The sequence below is a fragment of the Gymnodraco acuticeps genome, unplaced genomic scaffold (assembly GCF_902827175.1).
Source record: "Gymnodraco acuticeps unplaced genomic scaffold, fGymAcu1.1, whole genome shotgun sequence".
Taxonomy (NCBI): Eukaryota; Metazoa; Chordata; class Actinopteri; order Perciformes; family Bathydraconidae; genus Gymnodraco; species Gymnodraco acuticeps.
In genome coordinates this window covers 9314-34451 of record NW_022991176.1, presented here as the reverse complement: position 1 = coordinate 34451, position 25138 = coordinate 9314, and the positions used below count along the sequence as shown (strand labels likewise).

Sequence of the window (25138 nt, the reverse complement as noted above, 5' to 3'; positions counted from 1 at the left end):
CATCAGGTATGGCTTGAGTGGGAAAGCTGCGTCACCCACCATGACGAATGGCATCTCACCCAGGTGAGCAGCACCAGGTAGAGAGGTACTGGTTGGAACATGAAGTGTTCTGGCCTCCAGTCCTTTCCCCAAATCCGATCCGGCATACACCCCACCATCACTTGTTCTTCCGAAGTCCCCCACTTGAATCACTCGGAACCTGTAGTCAGCATCAACAAGTGCCAAAAGCACTATGGAAAAGTCTTCTTATAATTGAAGTACTGACTCCCAGACCGTGGTGGTGCTTCGATGACGATGTGTTTTCCGTCTATTGCTCCCAAGCTATTTAGGAAATTCCATTTTTCCCAGAATCCTTGTGCAACCTCCTTCCATGTGTCTTCTGTTGGCCTGGGTAGGAACCTCTCCATCATCATTTTTTCAATGGCTGCACACACCAAATGGACAGCGTCTCTCACAGTAGTGCATCCTAGGCGATAGCTGAATGCTAGGCTGACCAGTGAGTCCCCGGAAGCCAAGTATCTGTGAAGGGAAAAACAAGCAAATAATTAATAAGTGAAATCATTTTATTAATCGGAATCTATTCTTTTTTTCAGTCGACGTTTGCAAGGCGAAATGGAAGTCACTGAGGGGTGCTTTCGTCAAAACCCGGAAAGAAGTCCATCCCAAGTGGATCTGCAGGTGTCTCGCAGAAGGCCTGGAAGTATTCAGACATGTCCTTCATTTTGCCATATATACAGCAAAGGAGGTATGTATGCACATTTTTTTATCTATATCATTTTGTAACTTTGTAATTTGTCATGATATATTGCAAATGGTATGAAAGAGTTTATTTTAAATTACATAAATATGTTCATATTGCCATAAATTAATCCCAAGAAAAAAATATTTTAATTGATTTCATGTTGTTGTTTCTTTTAATATAGTTCTACAAGCAGCTTGGTAAATCCTTCCCCATTAGAAGAGATAGAGAGAGCATCTACACCAGGAGCAGCATCTGGATATTCAGGCCCACGCACACCACCTACACCCACACCACCTACACCCACACCACCTCTGGTACCCACAACCTCTGCAGAGAGGAGGCCCTCTAGGTCCCGTAGCCCCCAGGGATCCACACCAGCAGCGGCGGCCCAGCATTCCACAAAGAGGAGGCCACAGAGCACAGACCTTGGGGAGCAACTCATTTCTCTACTGCAGGAACCTCCAGCCACACCACTTGAAGAGTCATACTACTTTGCTCTGAGTCTGGTGCCTATGCTACAAAGGCTGGACATAGACAGGAAACATCGGGCAAAAATAGCTATTTTAAAGACCTTCCATAGTCTTGAAAGAGAGAGTACACAACCACAGGAACATTGGCAGCCAATTTTCCATCCCCCCACATCACAACACTCCACTCACACCTCCAGGCCAGTAGCCCTTCGGCCAACTGCACCCCAACCCCCACAAGCCCAATCAACAGGGCCATTCACCAACATGCTGTTCTCCAACAGTGGCTCTGCATGGCAGGATGGGTCTCAATATGAAGACTTGTAATTCATATTGTTTTTACTGTAAATAGTTCCTTTTTTGTGTTGATTTGCTGTTATTTGATGTTGGTGTTTAAAATGTTGTTTTGGGTGATATGTTTCTAATTAAAACGTTTATTATACTTGTGGTCAGTGATTTATTGTCTGTGAAATGTGCATCTTACCTCAGTGCAACAGCCAGTCTCTGCTTGGGTTCTATGGCAGCTCTGAAATTTGTGGATTGTCTGGTCAGTTCAGGGCCCAGGAGGGACAGAAGTTCATCCATCTGCTCTGCACTCATCCGAAAATATTGGTGATGTCGTTGGCTGTCCAGCCTCAGTTCAGCCACGAGGTGATGAAAATCACCTTGTTGTCTCCTTTGCTGGTTGAGGGGGTGCACCCAAAACCGGCTCCTTCTCTTCCCCCCCACCCCCCCGTAGTCTTTCAAGTAGGAGAATACATGCCAGCGTTCTCCTCCGGTTTACAGGCACTGTAAATTATATATATATATATATATATATATATATATAGAATAATGATGAATGCATATTTTTTTACCACTAAAATACAACACATCTTTGATTTATGTTGTTTATAACTGGAATATTACAATTATTATTAACTGTGTCTGTAGTCTACAACACAACAAAATAGGAAATAACAACAATAAACACGATTTAAACAGACACAAACATAAACCATTTAACTACGTCGCCTACTTACTTGTAGAAGTACAAATGTCCCGGAAATATTCCAAAATCAACAACTGCGAGGCTGCACACACGACGCTCCACTTCCGCAACGTTTTGAAACGCGCCTGGTGGGTTATGACGCAGGAGGAGGTCGCAGCGCGGTGCAGACGCTTCCGGTGGGATCAGGGGGTCAGTCTGTCCCCACTGTTCTCGTAAGCTCCCTGGTACTGGGACGCCTAGTTCACGTTCTTCTCATTCAAATTATCCTTCCATTATGACTTCGTATTTCTTTATCTGACTAAGGTTGATTTATGTTCACTAATTATATATATTCACAGCTAGTTATATTCCCCGTACAGTCTATCCGGCCTTTATAGTGCCATGTATATTTCCTTTATCGTCACGTTTAGCCTTTAGACATTTAACCCAACAGAACAAGAGATAGTGAGATCCGATCGTTTCAAATGGCTTTTGAAGGTCACGTTTCTCCTCTTGGAATTTTTACATATAATACAACTGCAGCTCTTACGAGACTGGAAAGTATTATTCTGTTTTGTTCTGGATGGAGTCTTTAGAAAACCACTGAACTTCCCCAACGAGTTGGCCGTATGATTTCTGAAAAAAATCTATGGAGTCTTTCACCGTCCTCTTACACACCTCGTTGCTTCACTTTTATATTATATAACTTTCCGACCTAACATATGTATTGTATTCTTTACCGTACAACTAAAACACTGTGAATGTCTTTGACAACTCTAAAATGTAGTTTATTTTAGCCAATCACAGATCTTTCGTTGTCAGGGCCCTGTTGTTAGTTGTCAAAGATATTCTTGGTACGGACCCCTGGACCCAATGCGGTCGCTGGTGTTCCTTCTAGACCCTGCTGCTCATCACGTCGGGGTCACCACTTTGTTGGAGCAATGAGTGGTCTGAAACCCACCTCGGCTCCGCGCGTCCTTTGATGAGCTGGTCAGATTTATAAAAGAAGGAATTCAAAGCACCAGATAAAGGGTTAAACAATAATCTGTTTTAATGGTAAAAGAACAACAATACACTTTAAAGGGTACCCCTGCTCTGTTCCCAGTGCTGGGAGATCTTACTATCTTGGCGGCAGGAGGAAAAGAGACCGGACAAAGCACACAACAGGATACATGTAAGAACACCGGGGACGAGTTGTGTGGGTTGCTCCTCCCATAGGGCCCATCTATTGGGAGATATAAAAACGATAGCCTGTCGCAGCGAATCAGCGCGAGCCAGCCAGGAGGCAGCCCAGAAAAAAGAGTCTCTTCAGTTTGAGGCAAAACAAACACATCTGGTGTCCGTGGTTCCACATTCCTGCACACACACATTTTCTGCATAGACCCCCCTCTCTTCGGCCCCCTCCCCCATCAGTTCAATACACACACACAGTTTCACATATTTTTGATATTTTAAAGATATGTTTACGACCTAGCTGTTTATAGTTGGCCAATACAAGTAATACATATCAGTTACTTTAGATCCTACACCTAATTTAGACATGTAGACTTCCAGATACTTGCCCAGTGTCTAAATAAGGATGTCTCCTCTCCCACATCTCTAGTCTCCTGTCATGCAAAACTGGTCCTACTTCATACAGAGTAATTAAGCACATATAAGCCAACTACTTCACAATGTTGTGGCAATTTAGTACTCACAACATGAAATAATAAAACAGAGAGAAATCAATAAAACACAGGTATAGTAGAACAGTAATTGTACAGTATATAGCCACTGCAATGAACACACACACCCATCTTAATCTGCTGTCTTTCAGATGTCTGCCACGCTGTGTCCAAATAAGGATATCTCATCTCTCCCATCCCCACTACTCTCAATACAAATATTTCCAGCTTCTTGTTATACAGACTGCTACTATTTAACACAAAGTAATTAAGTACACACAAGAATATATAAAAACACATATATTAGTGATAACATAATTCAACACACTTCTTATATATCAGGTGACATAATAAAATGAATATACCAGAAATACGCTGTATTAAACTTCTGCTATAACACGTTAACACTGAATTCAGATTATTTATCTTTCTCTAGATATGGACATAAACGCGAGTGAAGTCTAATCTGACAGGACGGAGACACGCAGCTCTGCTCACCTGCAGCTCCTCCCGCTGTGATGCAGCGGTGAACGGAGCAAAACACACACTTCAACTCATGGTTTATACTCATCAGAGTCAGTTGACTGCAGGAAAAAGCAGAGAGAGAACAGACAGGAGCAGAGAGGCTTTAAAATAGCTGCAGAGCACCAGACCCAGGTGCCCTGAGTTACTGCAATCAGTGCGATCAATGCAGCCAGGACAGCCACACCCTCTCCACTGATGGGGCATCACAGCACCCCCTTAAGACGGAGGCCCCAAAGGGATCCCGAAACAACACCAAATATCCAGAGCCAGAGAGACTTCCTACCCCACCGGGGCACGAGAGAGAGCATCCGCCACAACATTGTCCTTGCCCTTAATGTGCCGAATGTCCAAACTATAGGACTGCAGGACAACGATAAATCGCTGCTTAAGTGAGGACTGTCCCCCACGTCGATATCATGCTCCACGAGAGTTTGTGCGCTATGGCGTATCGCCGAACAGTACCTACAAACTTCCCGATTAAAGCCGCCAATTCATCTCTCTGTGCTGCCGGTAAGTGACTCAACAAGCGATCCAATTGGCATAACGACTCCGAATTCCTCAGCCTACCAGACATAACAGGTTCATCTGGTGCCTTGACATCACACTCCTCAGCCAACCCTCGATCTGAAAGCACAGAATCAACCATCATTATGGGGCCCACACCCAACCTTTTAGCCATGAAGCTATCCCCAACGGTATCACGAACATAGTACGGTTTCAGGAGGTTGACGTGACACCAGTTGAGACAACTTCCTCCTTCCTCCGATTTGGAGTAGCAATCAAGTAATTTTGATCTGACACTTTACTCTCAACAGCGTACGGGCCGGAAAACTTGGCTTGAATGGTGAGACCTGCAGTGGCATTAAAGCCAACACCTGATCCCTGGGCTGAATTCACGATACTCTGCTTTACGGTCATAGAGTCCTCTTCATAGTAGCCTGAGCACCAGCTAAATTTTCCTTGCCATTTCCACCGCTACATACAGGCGATGACGAAAGGCCCTGTACATAGTCCACTAAATGTTTAGGTGGCTCACCCTCAACCAGAACATCCTGGAGAACAGATAACACCCCACGCACCTTATGCCCAAAGACCAAATCATTAGGGCTGAACCCTGTACTTTCCTGAACGACTTCCCTGGACGCCAACATGAGCCATGGAAGTCCCTCCTCCCAGTCCTTCCCCATTTCCATACAATAAGCACGCAGCATGGACTTCAATGTTTGATGAAACCGCTCTAGCGCCCCCTGGCTTTGGGCATGGTAAGCCGACGCACGGTTATGCCTGACCCCCAGCTGCTGTAGGATCTGTTTGAACATATGGGAAGTAAAGTTGGTTCCCTGGTCGCTTTGAATCATACGTGGGATCCCAAATGTGGAGATGAACTGGGTTAAAGCCCTAACTACTGGCTGGAATGGGACTGAGGGGTGCAGGCTTCACCACCTGACTTGGTTTACCAGTGAACTGACATGTGGCATGCTTTAATATAACTTGCAACATCGCACTTTAACCGAGGCCAGAAAAAAATAGCGTAGGACACGGTCATAGGTTTTTTTTATCCCCAAATGTCCCACCACTATCATGGCAGTTTGCAATATCACTCACGAAAAGCTACTCGGCACCACCACCTGAAAAATGCCTCCCCCACAGCATCACCAACACAGGGGCAACCCACTTACGCACCAGCAAGTCCCCCTGAACAAAAGTAACCCGGGGCTATGTCTCTGACCTTCTCTGTCTCTGCCGGCAACAACTCAATTCCACAAGCAAGAAAGAGATGAATCGTCCTTCTGACTCCTGACCCAGTCCTCCTTTGACAGCCGACGAAGGGAGATCGGCAGTGAGACCACATGTACCACAGTACTTTAGCTCACTCCGAAACATGTGGGTCAGCAGATATTTACGCTCTGTGCACGTGTCACAGCACAAACTGGAAACAAACCTGGAAACTGCAAACCACTCTCATCTGGCTCCCCAGATGCCACCGGCCTGGAAACCACCACAGGCGGTGGCACACCAGCCCACACAGCACTACCAGCGAGATCGTTGCCCAAAATCATATGTATCCCATCAAGTGGCAACGCGGGACGCACGCCTGATAGACCAACTCCCCACACCAGCTCGCAATACAAACACTATTGTATGCCGTGGCACAGGATCAAGCCCATCTCCATGCCCCTCATCAGCACAAAATCCCCCGTTTTCGTCTGACGAAAAGGCAATACTGACCTCAACAATGAATGAGTATCTAGCACCGCTGTATCACGCAACACCTTAATTCGGCACATATTTGTCACTACCCGACTACTGATACAACAGCTTCAGTGATGAACGGCTCAAACCCAGAACCCGCATCTGGGTCGGCACAACCGGCTTCTTTATCAGGCACCATGCCCCGAGCCTACACCCAACGGTTTTTATCCAACACGGCAGAACAAACACATGGCTGGAGCATGTGGTGACAAACGAGGCTTCCCCTTAGTTCCAGCAACGGACACTGCTCCTTCCAATGACCCCCTCCTCTGCAATAATGACATATGTCCACTTTGGCCCCCTCGGGTCGCCCTGTACCTACAAATCTACGGGAGGAGCCTGGTGAAAACTTTGCACCACCGCGGGCATAGCCCTCCACGTTTCCAATCACCCCTAGAATACTTCTCAGTAAAACTGCCCTTATGTGTCAACACAAAATCGTCCGCTAATTCAGCAGCTCTAAACGCGGTGGAAGGTTTCTGTTCATTCACATAAGTGGCCACACGCTGAGGGAGAATGTCTTTAAATTGTTCCAAGACAATGAGCTCACAAAGACCGTCAAAACTTGCAACCTTTGCTGCCGCGCACCACCGCTGAAAATGAGAAATTAAATCACGGATGAGCATTTTCGCCACAAACAGCTGAATAGGCTTCCTGTGCTCGCCCAGTGAGTACACACTGAAGTAACATCACTCTGTCCGAATCTGACCCGTTTCTTGCCTCTGCTATGCGTTCAAATAGAGTGAACAAAAAAAAAAAAAAAAAAAAAAAAAATCACGCTCATTGAGCTTTGGCACTAATCGCAAGTAAGAAATGATATCGCCACTGCCTGATGCCGACCTATCACCACCATCCTCCCCTGGAGAAAACTTGCCCTCTCCCATCAGCCGTAATCTAGCATGTTCCACCTCACATTTCATCTTTTCCACCTCCAGCATCTTCTTCACCTCTAAACGCTTCTCTACCTCCTGCTGCTGACCCCTCATCTCCAACTGCAACTTCTCCAACCTCAACTGCAATCTCTCCTGATCAAACTGCATGGCCAAAAGCTCCTTTTGCTGCTCGAACGTCAAACCAGCTGTCTGAACCACTACCGGCACGAACCCTGCCGCACCAGACTCACTCTTCTGCAACACCACCTGCTCAAACAAAGATGACACAATGACAGTTGTAATGTCATGTTTGCGCTTGCTCCCCACAACAGTAATGTCATAGTGCTCTGCTATTTCGACCAACTGCGCCTTCTGGCAATCATCTAAGAAAGACACTGAGGGCGCATCCACAAACGCTGACAAAGAAGTCATAATAGCCAATCAGAAAGCAAAGTATTAAACTGCCAACACGCATGGGCATAAGATTAACCCAACAGAGAATCTCCCCCTAACTGCCTAAACAAAATCTTCCTAATCTCACCTAGTCTTCATGTGGTTTGCGGTGGGTAATTACGCACTGGAACCCGGTGGAGTTATGGAGCGACCTGCACGCAGATAACACCAAGAACTCACACTGACACTAACCACGTCGCCACAACACTATGAAAAAAAACAAAAAACAGACTCAACCCAAGGGGAAACGCCACTTAAGCCTAGCGGGGAAAATCTCTTTTACAAAAGCGTAATAAACAGCAACATCTTACCTTCTGATTGGCACACAAAACCTGACGACATGTCAAACACTACAGCTTCCTGAAACCCAAAAGACATGATGTGTCCCCCAAATAGCAGCGACAAGCCAGCACACAGCTGGACCACAACAATGAATCAGCTGCTCAATGTGCACTACACAAACTTTTTAAACAAATAACCCGTTGGATGAGCCCCCATTTGTTGCGACCTGGCTCAAAAGGCCACAACAAAAAGGAGACACAACATGTCAACGGGTAGGTAAAGGTGTTTATTTGCACAACACTGTTCAAGTCAACTCATGGTTTATACTCATCAGAGCCGGGTGCCTGCAGGAAAAAGCAGAGAGAGAACAGACAGGAGCAGAGAGGCTTTAAAATAGCTGCAGAGCACCAGACCCAGGTGCCCTGAGTTACTGCAATCAGTGCGATCAATGCAGCCAAGACAGGACAGCCACACCCTCTCCACTGATGAACCCACAGGGGCATCACAGTGAGGTTAAAAGAATGTCCCTTTATTTTGTGTCCATGTAGGGTAATAAAGAACGTGTGCGCTGTTGAAAGAATTCAAAACACTTGAACTTATAAAAACAGGGATTTTTCATTGCCAGGAAAAAGGATAACTTTATTCAGATATTACACAGAAACGCAGAAATGACTTTTACTGCATGCAAAAACAAGATCGTAATCTTCCTCAGGATAGAAAGTCTGCTCTGCTGGGTTTGGAAGCCCCTCTTTAGTTTTTCACCTGCTCGGCCCAGAGTAAACACCTGTGTGATTTTGGTGAGTCTATGACTATCCTGGACAAAGATATAGGGGGGGTTCCAAATCCGGCAGCACCAACACCTTCTCTGCCGGATTTGGAAGCCCCTCTTTAATTTGTTACCTGCTGGGCCCAGAGTAAAATGCTTTGGTGAGCACAAACTAGAGGGGAAAAGCCAACACCAGTGTGATTTTGGTGACGTTGTGACTTTCCTGGACAAAGTTGTAAGGGGGGTGCCATATCTGGCAGGAGAAATACCTGCTCTGCTGAACATGTTATGTAGAGAACAGTGCAGATCTTCCCTATTGACACCAGGAAAAACCTAGTCTAAAATAAGGAACATTAATAGTGTGATATAGGCACAGATATAAGATCAATAATACACTTTATTTGAAGGCACCTTTCAAAACATTCAATGTCACTTTAAAATAAAATAAAAAATTAAATATGAGTGGCATTACAATACAAACATGTGTTGAGTAGGAAACCACAGAGGAAAATTACATTCAAAGGAGCAATTAAAGCGAGTGAAGCCAGTTTGAACAAATTGTCTTTTAGGCTTGATTGAAAATAACACATTGTCTGACATTATTACATTACATTACATTGCATTTAGCTGACGCTTTTATCCAAAGCGACTTACAATAAGTACATTATCATATATGATATATCATTACTGTCATATAATTGCTTACTATTCGTGGTTATCAAGTATCAGACACTTACACAACAGAGAAGGTTTTAAGAAATAGGACTATACTGACAAATGACATATTATCCTGTCATTGTCTGTTCTGTAGGAAGGAGGAACATAACAGAGTGGGACTGCACTTAAAAACGGAAGTTTGTTCCAATACGAAGATTGTGACAGATCTGAAAAGTGTCCTTAAAACGAGCCTCCTCGCAATTGTATGCACATTATTTATTCAGCCGCTTGCTGTTTAATTTGATGGGAAATATATCATTCAAAAGAGAGAAGAAAGCTTATTAAACTAGACGAACGCTCAATACAGGCGATGACGTCACGTTTGCGCGTGCGAACAGGGCTTCAATCTACGGCAAGCCTTCAACCTACGGCACAACACAGCCCAATTGGACAGCCCCGGCCCAATTTAACCCCTGGGTATTTGAGAGGGAGCTCCTATATGGCATTACCCCGCTGAAGCTCACCAAAGTTTAATATATTTCATAGTTCAAAGTTTTGTCAATATTTTTGTTTATTGGTCAAATACTGGTTTCTAATGGTTTCTGAGGAGTTTTACTGGAATGAAAGAGCACAGAGTACAGAAGCAATAAAGCAGCATACTGCATTAAACCTGACCTTCACAGTGAGGTTGAAGTTCATGTGGAGAGGAGGCTTCAGTAGTCTGTCTGCACTCTGTTTAGTTGTGCTATCTTACAATCAATATAGTAAACGTGAGGTAAAGTGTGTCGCCAATGTAACCGGTTAGAACTCGAAGTTGCGATGAGGTCTTAAAATGTATGGAAAGGGTCTTAAAAGGTATTCAATTTGACTTCAGGATTCCTGCATATACCCTGGTATATGGTCTGTTCCATGAGACTGATAATGTCAATCTTTTTATTTCTGTATCTTATTTCGAATAATTTAAATGGAGCTCCTGAATGATCCGTTTTCACAAAACAAAGGGTTGCATTATATACAAGCCTGTTCAATACTATTTATTATCAAGAAATAAAAGGGTTTAGAGTCATTCAGAATTGTCTAGAAAAATAAGATGCTAACCTGTTACAGAGCATCATTGGGTTTAAAAATGATAACTTGACGTGTCAAATGGTAGGTCAATAGTCAATATAGTGTATACAGGAATGTTTAATATTCTTATCTGTTAACACTCCCTCCATCGAGAAATTAAGATAATGTCATCAGGACTATGATGGAGAAAAAAACCTCTCATAAATAAATAATATGTAATTAAGGGATCTGTTATAGCATGTGTAATCAGGAGCATTATTGCCATGTCTTGTGTCAATAACAGCAACGTTTGCTCTGGCTGATTGAACATTTATGGTGTGTTGATGATTTATTTATTGTTCTTACTTATCTTCATAGTCTTTATTTCTGAGACAAAAGCAATGTTACTGTCCTGTAGGGGAAATAAAGTGTTTTAAGTTTACTTTATACATTTACTTTTTGTCTTGTCTATATGTATTTTCTATATATTTCACAGCTCGTGTGTGTGCTCCCTGCAGCTACTGATCTGTCCTGCAGGGGGCTCTGTGAGCTGGAGCTGGTGGAGGGAAGGGAAGAGCTGAATGCTGGAGTCTTTGGCTGTCAGTGCACCAGAGGAACCTCTAGGTGTCGCCCATTATCTAGATGTTAAGAGACCCCCACCCCGCCCCCTATCTCTGCTCTGGGCTGAGAGCAATCATCCAGTTTTTGTGGAAATGCTTCTCATACAAACAGGAGCATTTTGCACAAATTGTACACTGACAAGAAACCAAATCTGCCCATGAGGGTGAAGCCTGGTGCTGGGTTTAGTCATTGTAAAACCTGTAGGTTCTATGTATCTACAGTGTTTTCATATAGAATTAAGTTTGATAGAGAACATCACAGTGTATGCTACTCACCAGGTCACCTCAACATGGGCTGCAGTTCATGATTATATCAGCGATATATCACTAAACAATGATTCTATTAGCTGAACAAAAATGATGTTAATTCATTCATTTTAAAGTATTGTATAGGGCCCAATGTGACAACTTTAAATAAATTAATAATTTAAATAATGACCTTATTATCTAATTTAATGATATTTAAGTTTTCTGTTGATTGAATAATCAGTTCACTGCCTAAATGTTGCAACACTGCACAAGAAAGTCATGATGTCTACCCCCACACAACATTTTGGTTTCATTACTATTGCATTAAAATATAAAATTGGCCTGATAAGTATTTTTAATTAAGATGGCTATTTGCCTGAACGCTGGATCGTGTTTGACCTGATATGGTGTGTATGATTTGACTTCTTACTTCAATAAGATGTAAGCAGTGTTTGATAAACCACTTATAAAATGTATGGAGATTTTACTCGTAAATAATCTATCAACCAACGTAATTGTACAGCACCTTCATACAGGCAGAGGTGGGAGAAGTACTCAGATCATAAATAAAAGTAAAAGTACCACATTGTAGTAATACTCTGTTACAGTAAAAGTCCTGCATTCAAAATGTTCCTCAAGTAAAAGTAGAAAAGTATTAGCATCAAAATATAGTTGAAGTAGCGACAGTAAAAGTAGTCGTTGTGCAGATTGGTCCTTTTCAGAATAATATATATGATATGTTTTATAATGATTGATCATGAAAGTGTTCTCAAAGCTGGTAAAGGTGCAGCTAGTTTGAATGGCTTTGTATACTGCAGGGTAGCTGGTGGATTTACTCCAGGTGGAACTAACGTCTGATTTAACACTTGATTAGATTTCACATCATTCATCCACATCTGAAAAGTAACTAAAGGGATTAAATACATGTAGTGGAGTAAAAGAACACCATGTACCTCTGAACTGTAGTGGAGTAGAAGAACACCATGTACCTCTGAACTGTAGTGGAGTAGAAGAACACCATGTACCTCTGAACTGTAGTGGAGCAGAAGTACACCATGTACCTCTGAACTGTAGTGCAGTAGAAGTACACCATGTACCTCTGAACTGTAGTGGAGCAGAAGTACACCATGTACCTCTGAACTGTAGTGCAGTAGAAGTACACCATGTACCTCTGAACTGTAGTGGAGCAGAAGTACACCATGTACCTCTGAACTGTAGTGGGGTAAAAGTACAAATATCACAAAATTGAAATACTCAAGTAAAGTACAAGCCCCTCAAAATTGTACTTAAGTACAGTACTTTAGTAAATCTATGTAGTTACTTTATACCACTGCACACAGGTTAGTGCAGTTCAGTGCTTCACATGAGACTGATTAGCAGGACGTAAGATAGAAAAAGTGAAACACGTGCACGAGACATTATATTGATAGAAATATTTTAGATGGAAACACAATATTAAATTAAAAGCTATGATAAACAGTAATATAGTTAAAATGCATGGCACAAAACTAATAACATAGGATATCATTTTCAAACTTAGATAAATTATACAAAATTAGTACAATTAATAAATATACTTATAAATAATTCTTACTCAAAGGCCAGCTTGAAATAATTGTTTTTGGGTTTAAATGTACTCATTTCAGCATCAGCTCTCAGATCCTCAGACAGAAACTCAAATCTGACTCCCAGAGGTTTCAGTCCCACACTTTGTAACAACTATCAGGTATGTATAGGTATGTGTGATCAGGAGACACGGACACTTATGCACACAGTGGAATGAGATCCCTCCATTAAAAGTATGTTGTGAGCCACTCATTTATTCTTAATGTTAACTCATTTTCACTTGGTTGTTGCAGCCTATCTTTCTAATATAAATTATTGTTGTTACATTTTGTGGGTTTGATGCCTAAAGAAAGACCCAAATAAAGTTCTCTGACAGTGTAGAATCCTTCTAACCTCCGTTTACATGAAGACCCAATTTACCTCCTTTCAGAGTGAACTTTTGTTCATGTAAGATCATGATACCAAAGGGTAAACCTTTTTCTTTTTGGTGATCCAATACATGAAATACTGTTAAACCTCCCTGTGCCGCAGCAACATATGACCCACAGTCAGACCCGAGTAATGTTTGTGTTTTATTTGTGTACTGTCCCCATCCCCAGAATAATCCACAGACACATGTCCATTAATTCATTAATATATTCATGTATACACATCATAGTGATAAATAAAAAAGAACCACAATACAAAAGACAATTAAAATATGTAGAATGTAAATCGCATGTCAAAGTCTTGATTCAACGTTTTTGTAATCAACATGCATTATAAATATAAAAATATAATTTTATGTTATGTTTATATACACTTTTTTTTATAAATATAAGTATACAAATGTATTTTTAAAATACAAAGATAAATACAGTCACATAGTGTACATTGTGTACCAAACCAGCAATTACAAACCATTTTTGGGATAATTAGCATTCACAAAACACAGTTATTACATTAGAAATGTTAAAACTTTAACGACAATTGCAGGTATTTTTTCTGTCCATCTTTTGCCACCCATCGTCCCTCACTTTCATTCTGAAGTAAAGAAAGCAGACGTGGATGGTGAATAAATAAAGAGGATGAGAATGAAACGGGAAGTCTAGCTCTGCCGGACGTCCTGCAGGAGTTTGTTGATCTCTGCCACCAGCTCGCTGGCGTCCACCAGCTCGTGCCTGCTGTCGCAGCGTCTGCCCTGCAGGGGGGCCGCGTCCCGAGTCAAAGTCGTCCTCCTCGTAGTTCTCCGGGATCTCCTCCATGGCCGGGAGCCATTTGGAGGAGGGGCAGAGCGCCACCGCCACCGGGGCGGGTGAGGGGTGCACCAGAGTGGGGCTGACCAGTGCCGTGAGGAGGGGGCTGCTATGGGGTTTGGGTGTATGGCCACTGTTCTGGGGGCTGTTTTTGGGGGCCTGTGTGCCCTTGTGGCCGCTCTGGGAGCTGAGCTTGGTGCTGGGTTTGAGGGTGTGGTAGCTTCCCCCCTGGTGGGGGCCAGATGGCCCAATGCTGCTGCCCGGGTTCTGGAAGTGGGTGTTGGCGGCCCAGGCTGCTACGCCCTGCTGGTGGACGGAGGGGTTGGGCTTGCCAGGAAGATGGCCCCTCCTGCGGTCTAAAGATCCAGTCATCGGTACCCCCACCCCGCTGAGACCAGTCCCTTTCTGGTTCTCGTTGACCTGGACGTAGGAATCCAGCCCCTGGGGTAACAGCCGCTGGATCACACTGCTCATCTCCGACAGCAGAGAGGTGGTCCCACACAAGTCTTCATCTCCGGCCTCGCCCACACAAGCCCCCCCCTCCACCTCTTCTCTGTCTTCCTCACCCCCCAGGTCCTTGCCGAAGGTGGAGAAGCTTTGGTTCCGGGTGGGGCCGGTGTCGGTGCAGGGCTGCGGGCTCTTTTCCTGGGAGGGGTCGCATGCTTGGTGGGATTCTTCCCCGGGGATGTAGAGGTTGCTGCGGTAGTCAGAGGACGAGGCGGGGGAGGCCAGGGGGGGCATCCAGCACTGATCTGAGTGACCCAGCACACGGCACTCTTCTGTGCACAGCCTCATAGCTGGGGAGAGGGAATAAATATCATAAGTAATCAGAATACTGAGCTGTGATTCAGGGAGGAGCACACATCCTCACATTTAAGGAAGAAAAACCCCAAAGTCTGTACTTTTGGTTAATTACACAACTAAAACAATAATTGCCTAATTGTTTCAGCTGTATTTACACTTTAAGTTGGTTCAGCAATTGTTTATGTTTTGTATGTGCCATGCAGGTTTATGTGAGCCTTTATAGTGACAAGGAACTGCAAGAATTCGTCATGATTTCCAAAAAGGTGGATACAAATGGACTGGGCAAAGTCTGGGGACTTGGCTTTGGAACTAGAAGGTCATCAGTTCAAGTCCCAGAAAGTCCACGTGCTACAAGGGTGTCCCTGAGCAAGGCACCGTTCCCTACACTGCTCCCCGGGGGCCGTAAATGATCACAGCCCTGACACTAGGATGGGTAAAATGCAGAGGCCTTGTAAATGTCCCCTCTGTGGGACGAATAAAGGTATTCTGACTAGTGAAAACAGTGGATCTCAATATTTGTTGATTTTAGACCAACTATCATATCAAATTCTTCTTATATGGACGGAGTAAATTATTCTACCACGCTGTGCTTAAAAGCACATTAACAGCCATTATCCTGTATCTTCTTGTTTTTTACGTGTATGTTCATGTTAGAAGAAAAACAACTATAAATATGTTAAAGAAGGAGCTGCAGAGCTAAAGCTTGCCTGCTCTCCTCAGGTGTTTCTGCTGCTGTCTCTGGAAACATGGTGGAACTAGGCACTAATGAGTCTGAAAGGCTCTCTGCAGGAGGCTGCCTTTTACAGTACCTCCAATGTATTTACCACAGAGACAATTCAGCAAGGCCGATCAATGCCTATTACCCATTCTGAATTACTCCTCCTCTAAAAGCCCTGCATTTTTCCCTTTCAAGTCGATCTTTTCAATATTAAATCTTCAAATAGAAAATCTCTGAAGAATAAATTAGACAAATCAAATATGCCAACTTAAAGCCTTCATTAAAGGAGTGCAGCGCTTTTCAGTCGTGCTATTGAGGGACTTCATTATCCCCTCATTAACATGAAAGGAACATTTATTATACATCTTAGAGCAGATGAAAAGTGCATTTGGGTGCACTGAAAGAGAAGAAAAACAGTGCGGGCCCCGGCTGATTGGCTGCCCTGCTGATGAAAGGGTAAAAATGAAAGATTTAACCCAAATGATTTGAGTGTAAAAAAGAAGAAGAAACAAGAACATTAAGTGAAACCTGCCTGCCTGACTGTAATGTCAATTCAGCTGACTTACTGACTGATTCACAAAATTACACAAATTCTACTTTAGTTTAGAGTTTGAGGAGGAAGACTAGCTTAGCATTCAGACGCCAAGCAGGGAGAACAGAAGTCTGCTAAATCCTTTAAAGTTCCCTAATGAGCATCTTATATCTTGTGTTTGATCAGACAGAATAAAAAATTTAAAAAACAATCTGAAGCTATTTGCCCAGATTAAGTTCCAGCACATTTGACTGTTTATGTTTTATTTAAAAAGGGGGGTACAGTGTATTCATTATAAGCTTTAGAGGTTTAGGGGGTATATTTTGTACAGGATTAGGTGTTTCCCCTGCTGCCAGTGTTTTTATTAAGCTAGGCTAACCACATTGTGACTCCAGAGGCCTGTACTACGAAGCAGGATTTTCGCTTAGCGAGGTAACTTCAGGGTAAACTCTGGGTTTCCGGTCCTACGACGCTGGTTCACTTCTTACCGAGGTAGATCTCCATGGTAACTTATGCTGAACGGCAAACCTGCTCCAGATAAGAGATCACGTCAGTGAAAGCACTGCCTGCTGACCAATCAGAGCTCAGTGTGCGGAGTTTAAAGCGATCAAGTCATATTACAGGAGAAAGGAAATACAGAAAAGCTGCCGTTGCAGGAAAGACGGCCGGCAAAAATCAACTGACTGTTTGAACGTGAACATTAATAGAATATCACCTCCATCTTCAGAGCAATCTGACTATTATAACATTAGCGTTAAGAAAGCTCACTTAAATATCTGCCACAACATAAGTAACCGGATCAAACTAACATTACGTACAGTCTGCGGCACTGTGAGTGCAGACGTTACACATCATATCACATCATATCACTTCATAATGTATCACATATTTCCTTATCTGAGTCAGCTGAGCCGTATCTGGCCGTGCAACACTCACAGTGTCACATACTGTATGCAGAAGTATTATTTTAAGCAACACATTAAGTTGACGAAACACTCGAGTCAAATGTAATTAAAGTCAGATCCACTCGTGTCTTAGACGGGGGGCAGTGATATCATAAAACTGTTAATGTACGCATTTTTTTTACCAGCTGTTCTGTATTCACCTTGCAGGTGCAGGTCCACCTATGTGGCTTTTATCCTGGATAAAGTGTTTAAGTCATGGATGTTTAAAGTTTAACTTCTTCATATTTGTCTAACGTGATAGTTTACTTTTGATTCATGAAGTATGACACTGCGCTCTAAGTACGCTTGGCCATGTTTGTGATTGGTCAAATGTTGCTAACCCCGCCCCTTTCACGTGAACGTGCTCTCAGCCGGAGAGAGAAACCCTGGCTTGAGTTACTGAGTTGGTAACCAGCGTCGTAGGATCGCTTAGCGAGATCGCGTTTGTTTTGGGTTAGGTAAGCCAGATAACTCAAACATATGTTGAACTGGATTCGTAGTACAGGCCTCAGCTCTGTACCTCATACACTGACAGGAAAGTCATATAGATCTTCTCATATCTCTCACAGAAAAAAAAAAAATCTAAAAATCAGACTGGAGTTTTTTCAAAGTGTATTAGTTGGATTTCATATTACTTTAAGCATTTGAGAATGAGTGTTGTAATGCTTCAACTCTGGAGGCACATTTTATTGTGTATAAAATCTTCTGCATCCAGACAGGGTGCAAACAAAGAGTTTCTACCTCGTTCTTCCCTGAGCTGAGAGGGCTACCATACCCAGTCATAATGACAGGGCAGCGACTAAACGCGGCTCCAAATCATCCACGGTGCAGTGGACAGGGGGCGGGGGGCGGGAGGCGGGGTGAGCATGCAGGAGGAGAAAGGTGAGCTTTGAGATGTAATTATGCTCTTCAGGGCTTAATCACTAGTGCAACTCCATAGCAACTATTCGTCACATGGCAATTAAAAGCCTGAAAGTGAAGGCTTGAATGTTGAGAAAAGGAGATTGACTAACGAGCAGAGCTACGGAGGACGGGAGGGAGGAGGTGTTAGTGATGAGATTGTCTGCCCGTCTGGCTGATTTTAATTGGGATGTAGCTCAAATGCAGTGTGGAGTGATGGCTGTGTGGGAAGCTGGCTGGAAAGAAGCGGGAGCTCTGGGAGGAGAGGGGGTGAGATAAAAGAGTCTGCAGAGACCTGTGTGACGTTACTGGAGACAGGCTGAGACACCAATGTGTGCAGAGTTTGCTCGGTAGGTACAATATTTCTGAATCGGTAGGGTCAATCAATGTTTAACAAGTGCTCAAAGTTGGTCCTTCTTAACTCCACTGTGGAGAAGGGAGAAACTCCATGCACTGAGACAGTAGGGAGAAGAGATGGGTGGCTGTGCAAGAGGATGAGAGGAGCTATCTGGAGCGATAGCTCAATAACTTAGTGACAGTGAGGTGGAGCTCAGTGTGTTCATGCACAAACCTCCAATGCACATGCAGCTTCTGTTAATGCAGAACATAGAGGCATGCCAAAAGAGTTCAAAGTGTGTTTTGGTAACAGGCAGCACATCAATAGTATTGAATGGCACTCGCTCTTTGGAAATGCAGTTTGTCAACCTGTGTATGGATCACACTTCTCATTGTGTGTGTAAGTGTTGTCACCTGGTCCTGTGGATGTGTGGATCCTGTTGCAATACGTTTTAAAATCTATAGAGGGTGCTCTTGAAGCAATGTTTTGATTCAGATGTTCAGATTTCTTTCAAATCTAATATATAAATCATTTGCTAATACGTAAGCCTTACATTGAGTTATCTGCATCCCAAAATGCGTTGCTTCCCTATGGCCTTAGATTTGTCTCATCAATATTTGTGTGAACATAAAAAATGTTTGTGTGTAAATATGTGATTTGTAAATGTAAAACACCATCCACAAATGCATTTAAAAGATAAAAGATAAAAGATTCCTTTTGTTTATTTGTAAATTAATTATAGTATTCACAGATCTTTTTTTTATTTGTGAAAATATTTAGCGTATTTGCAGATCCGTTTTACATTTACAAATGTATTTGTGAGTTTGCAAATCTGTTAAATGCATTTGTGGATGGTGTTTTACATTTACAAATCACATATTTACACACAAAAAAAATGTATGTTCACACAAATATTTATGAGACAAATCTAAGCCCTTAGAGAAGCAACACATTTTGGGATGCAGATGACTCAATTTAAGGCGTACGTATTAGCAAATGATTAATATATTAGATTTGAAAGAAATTTGAACATCTGAATCAAAAAATTGCTTCTACATTGCATTTACACACAAATTGTTTTTATGTTCACACAAATATTTATGTAACAAATCTAAGCCCATACTTCTCCATATCTTACATAAGAATACACTGCATATCTTTTTGGGTTAGAGACGTCTCCTGGGGTGTGGCAAATTGTCATTGATATGTTGATGTGTGATTTATAAAGATATTGATTAATTAGTTATATGTCAAACTGTTCAGTAGATTAATCAATCATGAGAATAACTGTCCTATAATCGTTGCTCAAATGTTCCTGATTAGTAAATTATTTGTTATGGTTTTATTTATTTATTGTTTTCTTTTGAAAATCCACAATGCATGAATATTTTATCAACTGACTCCTTGTAAACTGCTGACAGTGGGAACATTGGTGCGACCACATGATGGACAATGATGAGGTATGAAGGTGTTGTGGGGTGTCGTGGGTGGGGGGGCCAGGGGTGTACCTGCATGCGTTCTGTGCTGGCCATCAGGGGCATATATCTCAGTAAAGCCCTCACCAAGGAGCCTGTCCATGGGGGACTCCCGGCCAGGCTCGTAGTCGCTGTCCCCCGCCTCACTGTCCCCCCGCCCGCTGTCCTTCAGACTGAACTTATCCATCTCATTCAGCGCGTATCTGCAGAGAGACAGGCAGGCCATCAGACATTTATCACAGAGGGCTGGAAACACATTGGCAATAAGATTATCAAACATTTAGGGAAATGCCATGCTACATATAGATAATAAGGTGCAGAGTGCCAGAGTAGGCTCTGCAAAAGAGGTTTTACATAAAATTATGCAAATATGAAGTTATTGAGCATACAGTTTGACACTAAACCCTAAACCTACTGGGTATGGGTTTCAGGAAATATGTGAAATGGTGACAACAGACAAATTCATGTGGCAATAATTGTAAGGGGTACAAAAGAGCATCCCTAAATGTTGACCATACTCTCTGCCGTGTCTGATAAAAATGGCTTAGTTTGACGCATAGTTTTGTGTGTGTGCATTACCTGTAGCTCCTGGTGTATTTGTTGCCTCTGAAGCTGGGTCGTGGCTGGTACTGGCCCTGATGGAGCATGGACAGAAGCTGTGAGACTTGCTACAATCCCAAGAGGAAAAAAAAAAGACAGAAAAGGAAAGAAAGACAAAAATAAAAGGAAAAAATGAGGAGGGGAAAATGAATGGAGTCCAAACAAGCAAGGCCACAAGACAATGTTGGGGGGGGGGGTTAGGGGAAGTGGTAGGGGATGACATGACATTGCAACATGCTATTGAATGTGATGGTAAAAAAAAAAACATGACACATAGAGCTAAATGTAACTTAATATGGTATACATTCAGAACAAATACTGAAAGTATTTTGGACAAATGTGTTGCATTATGGGTAGGTTTTTAAATATGCATTACACATATTGCTGTGTGTTTATGACAGACCTTCTATTTCTGAAGAAAGAAGCTAAAGAGCAATTGTCTTACCTCTACAGGAGGCGTGGCGTGGGCCAGCTCTAGGGCAAAGTTCTCCGCCACGTGATTGGAGGAGATGGTGACCAGGCTGTTGAGGGACTGGCGGCTGTGGTGGCTCTGCCTGCTCCCCAGGGTGCCTCTGTCGGGAGCGGGGGAGGCTGATGGGGAGCGAGGGTGGGCTCTCACAGGCAGAGTCCCATTGATCGTGGGGACCAGGGTGATGTCCGCCTTGTGGATCTGCCTGGCGGGCTTCTTGGGGTGGTTCTGGTAGCTGCTCTCAGCCACACGGCAGTTGTAGTTGTGTCTCGGATCTTTCTTCTCACGGTTGCAGCGAGCAGTGGCAAACATCACCATGACGATGAGTAGCAGAGCACAGACAGCGCCCAGAGAGATGATGACGATGAGGGAGAGATCCAGCTGGGCCTGACTGGAGCCTGTGGGGTAGAGAGGGGGCAGGATGTCCATGTTCTCCTGCAGCGACAGCCTGAAGAGGGCCCCTGTGGCCAGGCGGATGGTGCCCCTGTCTTGCACCTCCACCCTGATTTCCATCACTTCCCGTGGAGCCTGTTCCAGGCTGGCATTGGTTCTGAGCTCACAGCGCCTGGCGTCCATCACAAAGAGCCTGTCCTCGTTGCCACCGACGATGGCACAGCTAATCTCTCCGTTGGTGCCGGTGTCGCGGTCTGTGACTTTGAGCACCGTGATCAGCTGACCAGGTGATGCATACTTCCACACGGACAGCTCGGCGGTGTGATTCCGGAGGGAGGGGGAGTGGATTATGGGCGGGTTGTCGTTTTCATCCAGAACAGTCAAGAGGACCGTGGTGTTGGTGGACAGCACTGGGTTCCCCCCGTCACGGGCCTGAACGGTGAAGGCGATCCGACTGACGTCTTCATGGTCAAAACTGCGTAAGGCATAGATGGCGCCATTAGAAGGGTCAATGGTGACATAGGTGGAGATGGGGCTCCCCTGAACCAGAGCGTCTACGATGCTGTAGGTAATCTGGCCATTGGTGCCCAGATCTGGATCTGAGGCCACCAGGGTCATGAGGTATGCTCCAGGAGAGTTGTTTTCTGATTTAAAGACCTCGTAGCGGCTCTTTTCAAAACGTGGGGGATTGTCGTTTTCATCCAACACCTGAACGGTGAAGTGTTTGATGGTGGAGAGGCTGGGGGAGCCCCGGTCCTCTGCTATGACGGTCAGACTGTACTCTGACCTCTTCTCCCGGTCCAGCGATACATTAGTGAGGATCATGTAGTTCTTCTCGTAGGTCTTCTGGAGTCTGAAGTGTCCATGGCCGTGCAGCCGGCACACCACCTCCCCATTCAGCCCAGCGTCGCTGTCATCAACACGAACCAGAGCTATGAAGGTGTCCACTGGGGCCCCCTCTGAAATGTAGGCCACTTCCTCTTTGCCAGGCGTCATCAGGTTGATGTTTATCTCTGGTTTGTTGTCATTAACATCCACCACTTTAACAACAATTTTGCAAAGTCCAGGGATGGAATTAGGGCCCAGGTCCTGAGCTTGAACATCCAGCTCATAGGAAGCAGTGCTTTCAAAGTCCACTTTTTTAATAAGGGTAATGTGGCCACTTTCTGGGTTTATCTTAAAGGTTTCCAAGATCTTTGGTGAGACATGGCTGCTGAACGCGTATACTATTTTCCCATTAGTGCCCTCATCTGGATCTGTGGCGTTTAAATCAATGATTAGAGTCCCTAGGGGAGAGTTTTCCAGAAAATGTATCATATAAGCCTGCTCATCAAAGACTGGGCTGTTGTCGTTGGAATCCGAGATGCTGATCTTGACCAAAGTGGAGCCAGACTTTGGAGGAACACCATTATCGGAGGCCGTTAGCTGGAGCTGGTAGTTTTGTTGCACCTCCCGGTCCAGGTCCCTCATCACCACCAGCTCTGCGTACTTGGCCCCATCCGTCCGTGTCCTCACCTCGATCTTAAAGAAGTTATTGGGTGTAAGGGAATATGTGTTCAGGGAGTTTTCCCCGACGTCCGCATCCACTGCGCCGTCTAGCGGGATGCGGGTCCCCACCGATGCGCTTTCCGAGATCTCAATAGGGACAATGGCGCGTGAGAAGTGGGGGGAATTGTCGTTTATGTCCAGCACCTCCACTTCCACATGGAACAGCTGCAGGTACTCCGTGGGGAGTGTGACCACATCAAATTCAATCGAGCAGTTCACATTTTTCTCACAAAGCTTCTCACGGTCAATTTTGGTGCCAATGCTGATCTCCCCGTCCTCCTCCCGGACAGAGAGGAACGGCGTACTTCCTCGTTGCATTGCGCGGAACCGAAAGGTCAGAGAACCCGGTAATTTGGATAAAACCCCGGCTACATCTTCCTTTAACCGTGCAATCACCGTCCCCACTCTCTGCTCCTCGTAAACTTTATATTTCAAAGTCTTACCGGTGGCACCGCGCGTAATCGCGACCAAAAGCAGAAGCTTGAACAGTGCCGAGGAGAAAATAATTCCTTTGGTTTGTTTCATTGTTCCCCTCATCTTCCGTGCACACACTGTGGCGAGTATTTTCCACAGAAGGGAAAGTCTGATGAGAGGGGAGGGGGGGGGGGGGGGGAGTTTTCTTAGGCGTCTGGCATGTTGAATGTTAGATCCTCCGCTGCTGCTCACTCCCGCAAGAAAACTCCAAAAACAGGTAATAAAACGATAATATAAATAAATAGATAAATAAATTAGTAAAATGTCCTCTTTTGGAAAATAAAAGCACACAAAAGCAGAGAGTGGCGATATCCTTGCAGACAGATCTGTTGCATACGTCCGTCTCCTCGTGTGTGTGCGCGCCACTGAATGAGTGAGTGTGTGTCTCCGAGAAGAAAAGACGCAGCTTTCTCTCTGTGTGTGTGTGAGAGAGAGAGTGAGTGAGTGTGTGAGCGAGAGAGAGAAGGAGGGAGTGTGTGCGCGCGCCTCGCTCTGTGCGCTCTGCCCGCCCCGCACCCAAACTGCGTCTACTTCCACACAAAAGTACCCCCCCCCCCCACCTCCTCCGCTCCCTCTCCCCCTAAATCACCAGAATGGCCTCCTTCAAGCCGCACAGGAGAGACTATTGATGGCAGCCCCGTCTCTCCCGCCTCCCTCTAGCACAGAAGACAGCCAGAATCAAAAGTGTGCCACAACAATGGGCCAGAGGAGGAAATATTCCGGGCTCCGCCACTTTTTAACATAACGGCACCCTGACCCGCGGCAGACTTACATTGTTATGGTAGCAATTCACAAAGTGTGCCAGGGCGGCTTTTATTATGCGCGGGTAAAACACAAAGTTGTCGCTGTGGCCAGGCGCACACTCTAAAAGCAAACACAATGATAGTGATGACTTTTTAATATCGATCATGTGTGATAGCCAAGAGCCAAAACAAGGCTATTTTTTTTACAGGATTGTGTTTTTAATCTAATAATTAAGTGTCATCATTTTCTCTTTGGAGCTTATCAGATATAATGTTTTCATTCTGTGTATTTGCTCTGCTTTGTGCGCACCGGGCAAAGATGAACAACATGCCACTAAATCTGAATACATACACGTCTGCATGGCTCACAAGGAACATGTTTTAAATCACTGCAAGGCATTTCTGAAGCCAAGTGTGCCCATGAGTCTCAGTGGTTATGCGACCACAACCAAACCAACAACTGTTCTATCATCTTTAAAAGTTATTTGTTTCTGATACCCAAGAGCAATGTCTCAGCTAGTTTACACAACTGTATAATCACGTGACCATATTACTGCATTCATTTCCTTTTTTTGCACAAAGGGCGAGCAAAAACGCATAAAACGACGATTCCATCTAATCGTTTTTGGCCAATAAGTCCATGTTTTGTCTCCCTTACAAAGAACAAAAGGTGTCTCATTTTGATATATGGCATATCAAGTGTGTTTAAGTTAATATCAGAAAAAAAGTTGTCAACTGCTTGATTCACATTTTACATCAAATATTTCATGAAGAGTGATGACACGTTAAAAAGGTTCTGGGATGTTTCTCGATTGTTTTGCCCTATAAACTCT

At 44.0% G+C, this 25138-nt stretch overlaps 1 protein-coding gene and 1 long non-coding RNA gene across 2 annotated transcripts; both read right to left on the bottom strand.

Moving 5' to 3' along the window:
- Nucleotides 1-412: 412 nt before the first annotated feature.
- LOC117560715 lies at nt 413-1884 on the bottom strand. The gene is made up of 2 exons (XR_004571227.1): nt 1694-1884; nt 413-519 (listed from the first exon to the last, which is right to left on the bottom strand). It is a non-coding gene; the product is annotated as an uncharacterized LOC117560715 (long non-coding RNA).
- An 11803-nt stretch (nt 1885-13687) lies between these two features.
- LOC117560716 (protocadherin-18-like) lies at nt 13688-23979 on the bottom strand. Its single transcript, XM_034237658.1, is given in 5 exon segments — nt 13688-14331; nt 14333-15165; nt 20112-20281; nt 20658-20746; nt 21124-23979. Coding segments are annotated over 5 exon segments (3705 nt in total). The 5' UTR covers nt 23626-23979; the 3' UTR covers nt 13688-14220.
- Nucleotides 23980-25138: the final 1159 nt, after the last annotated feature.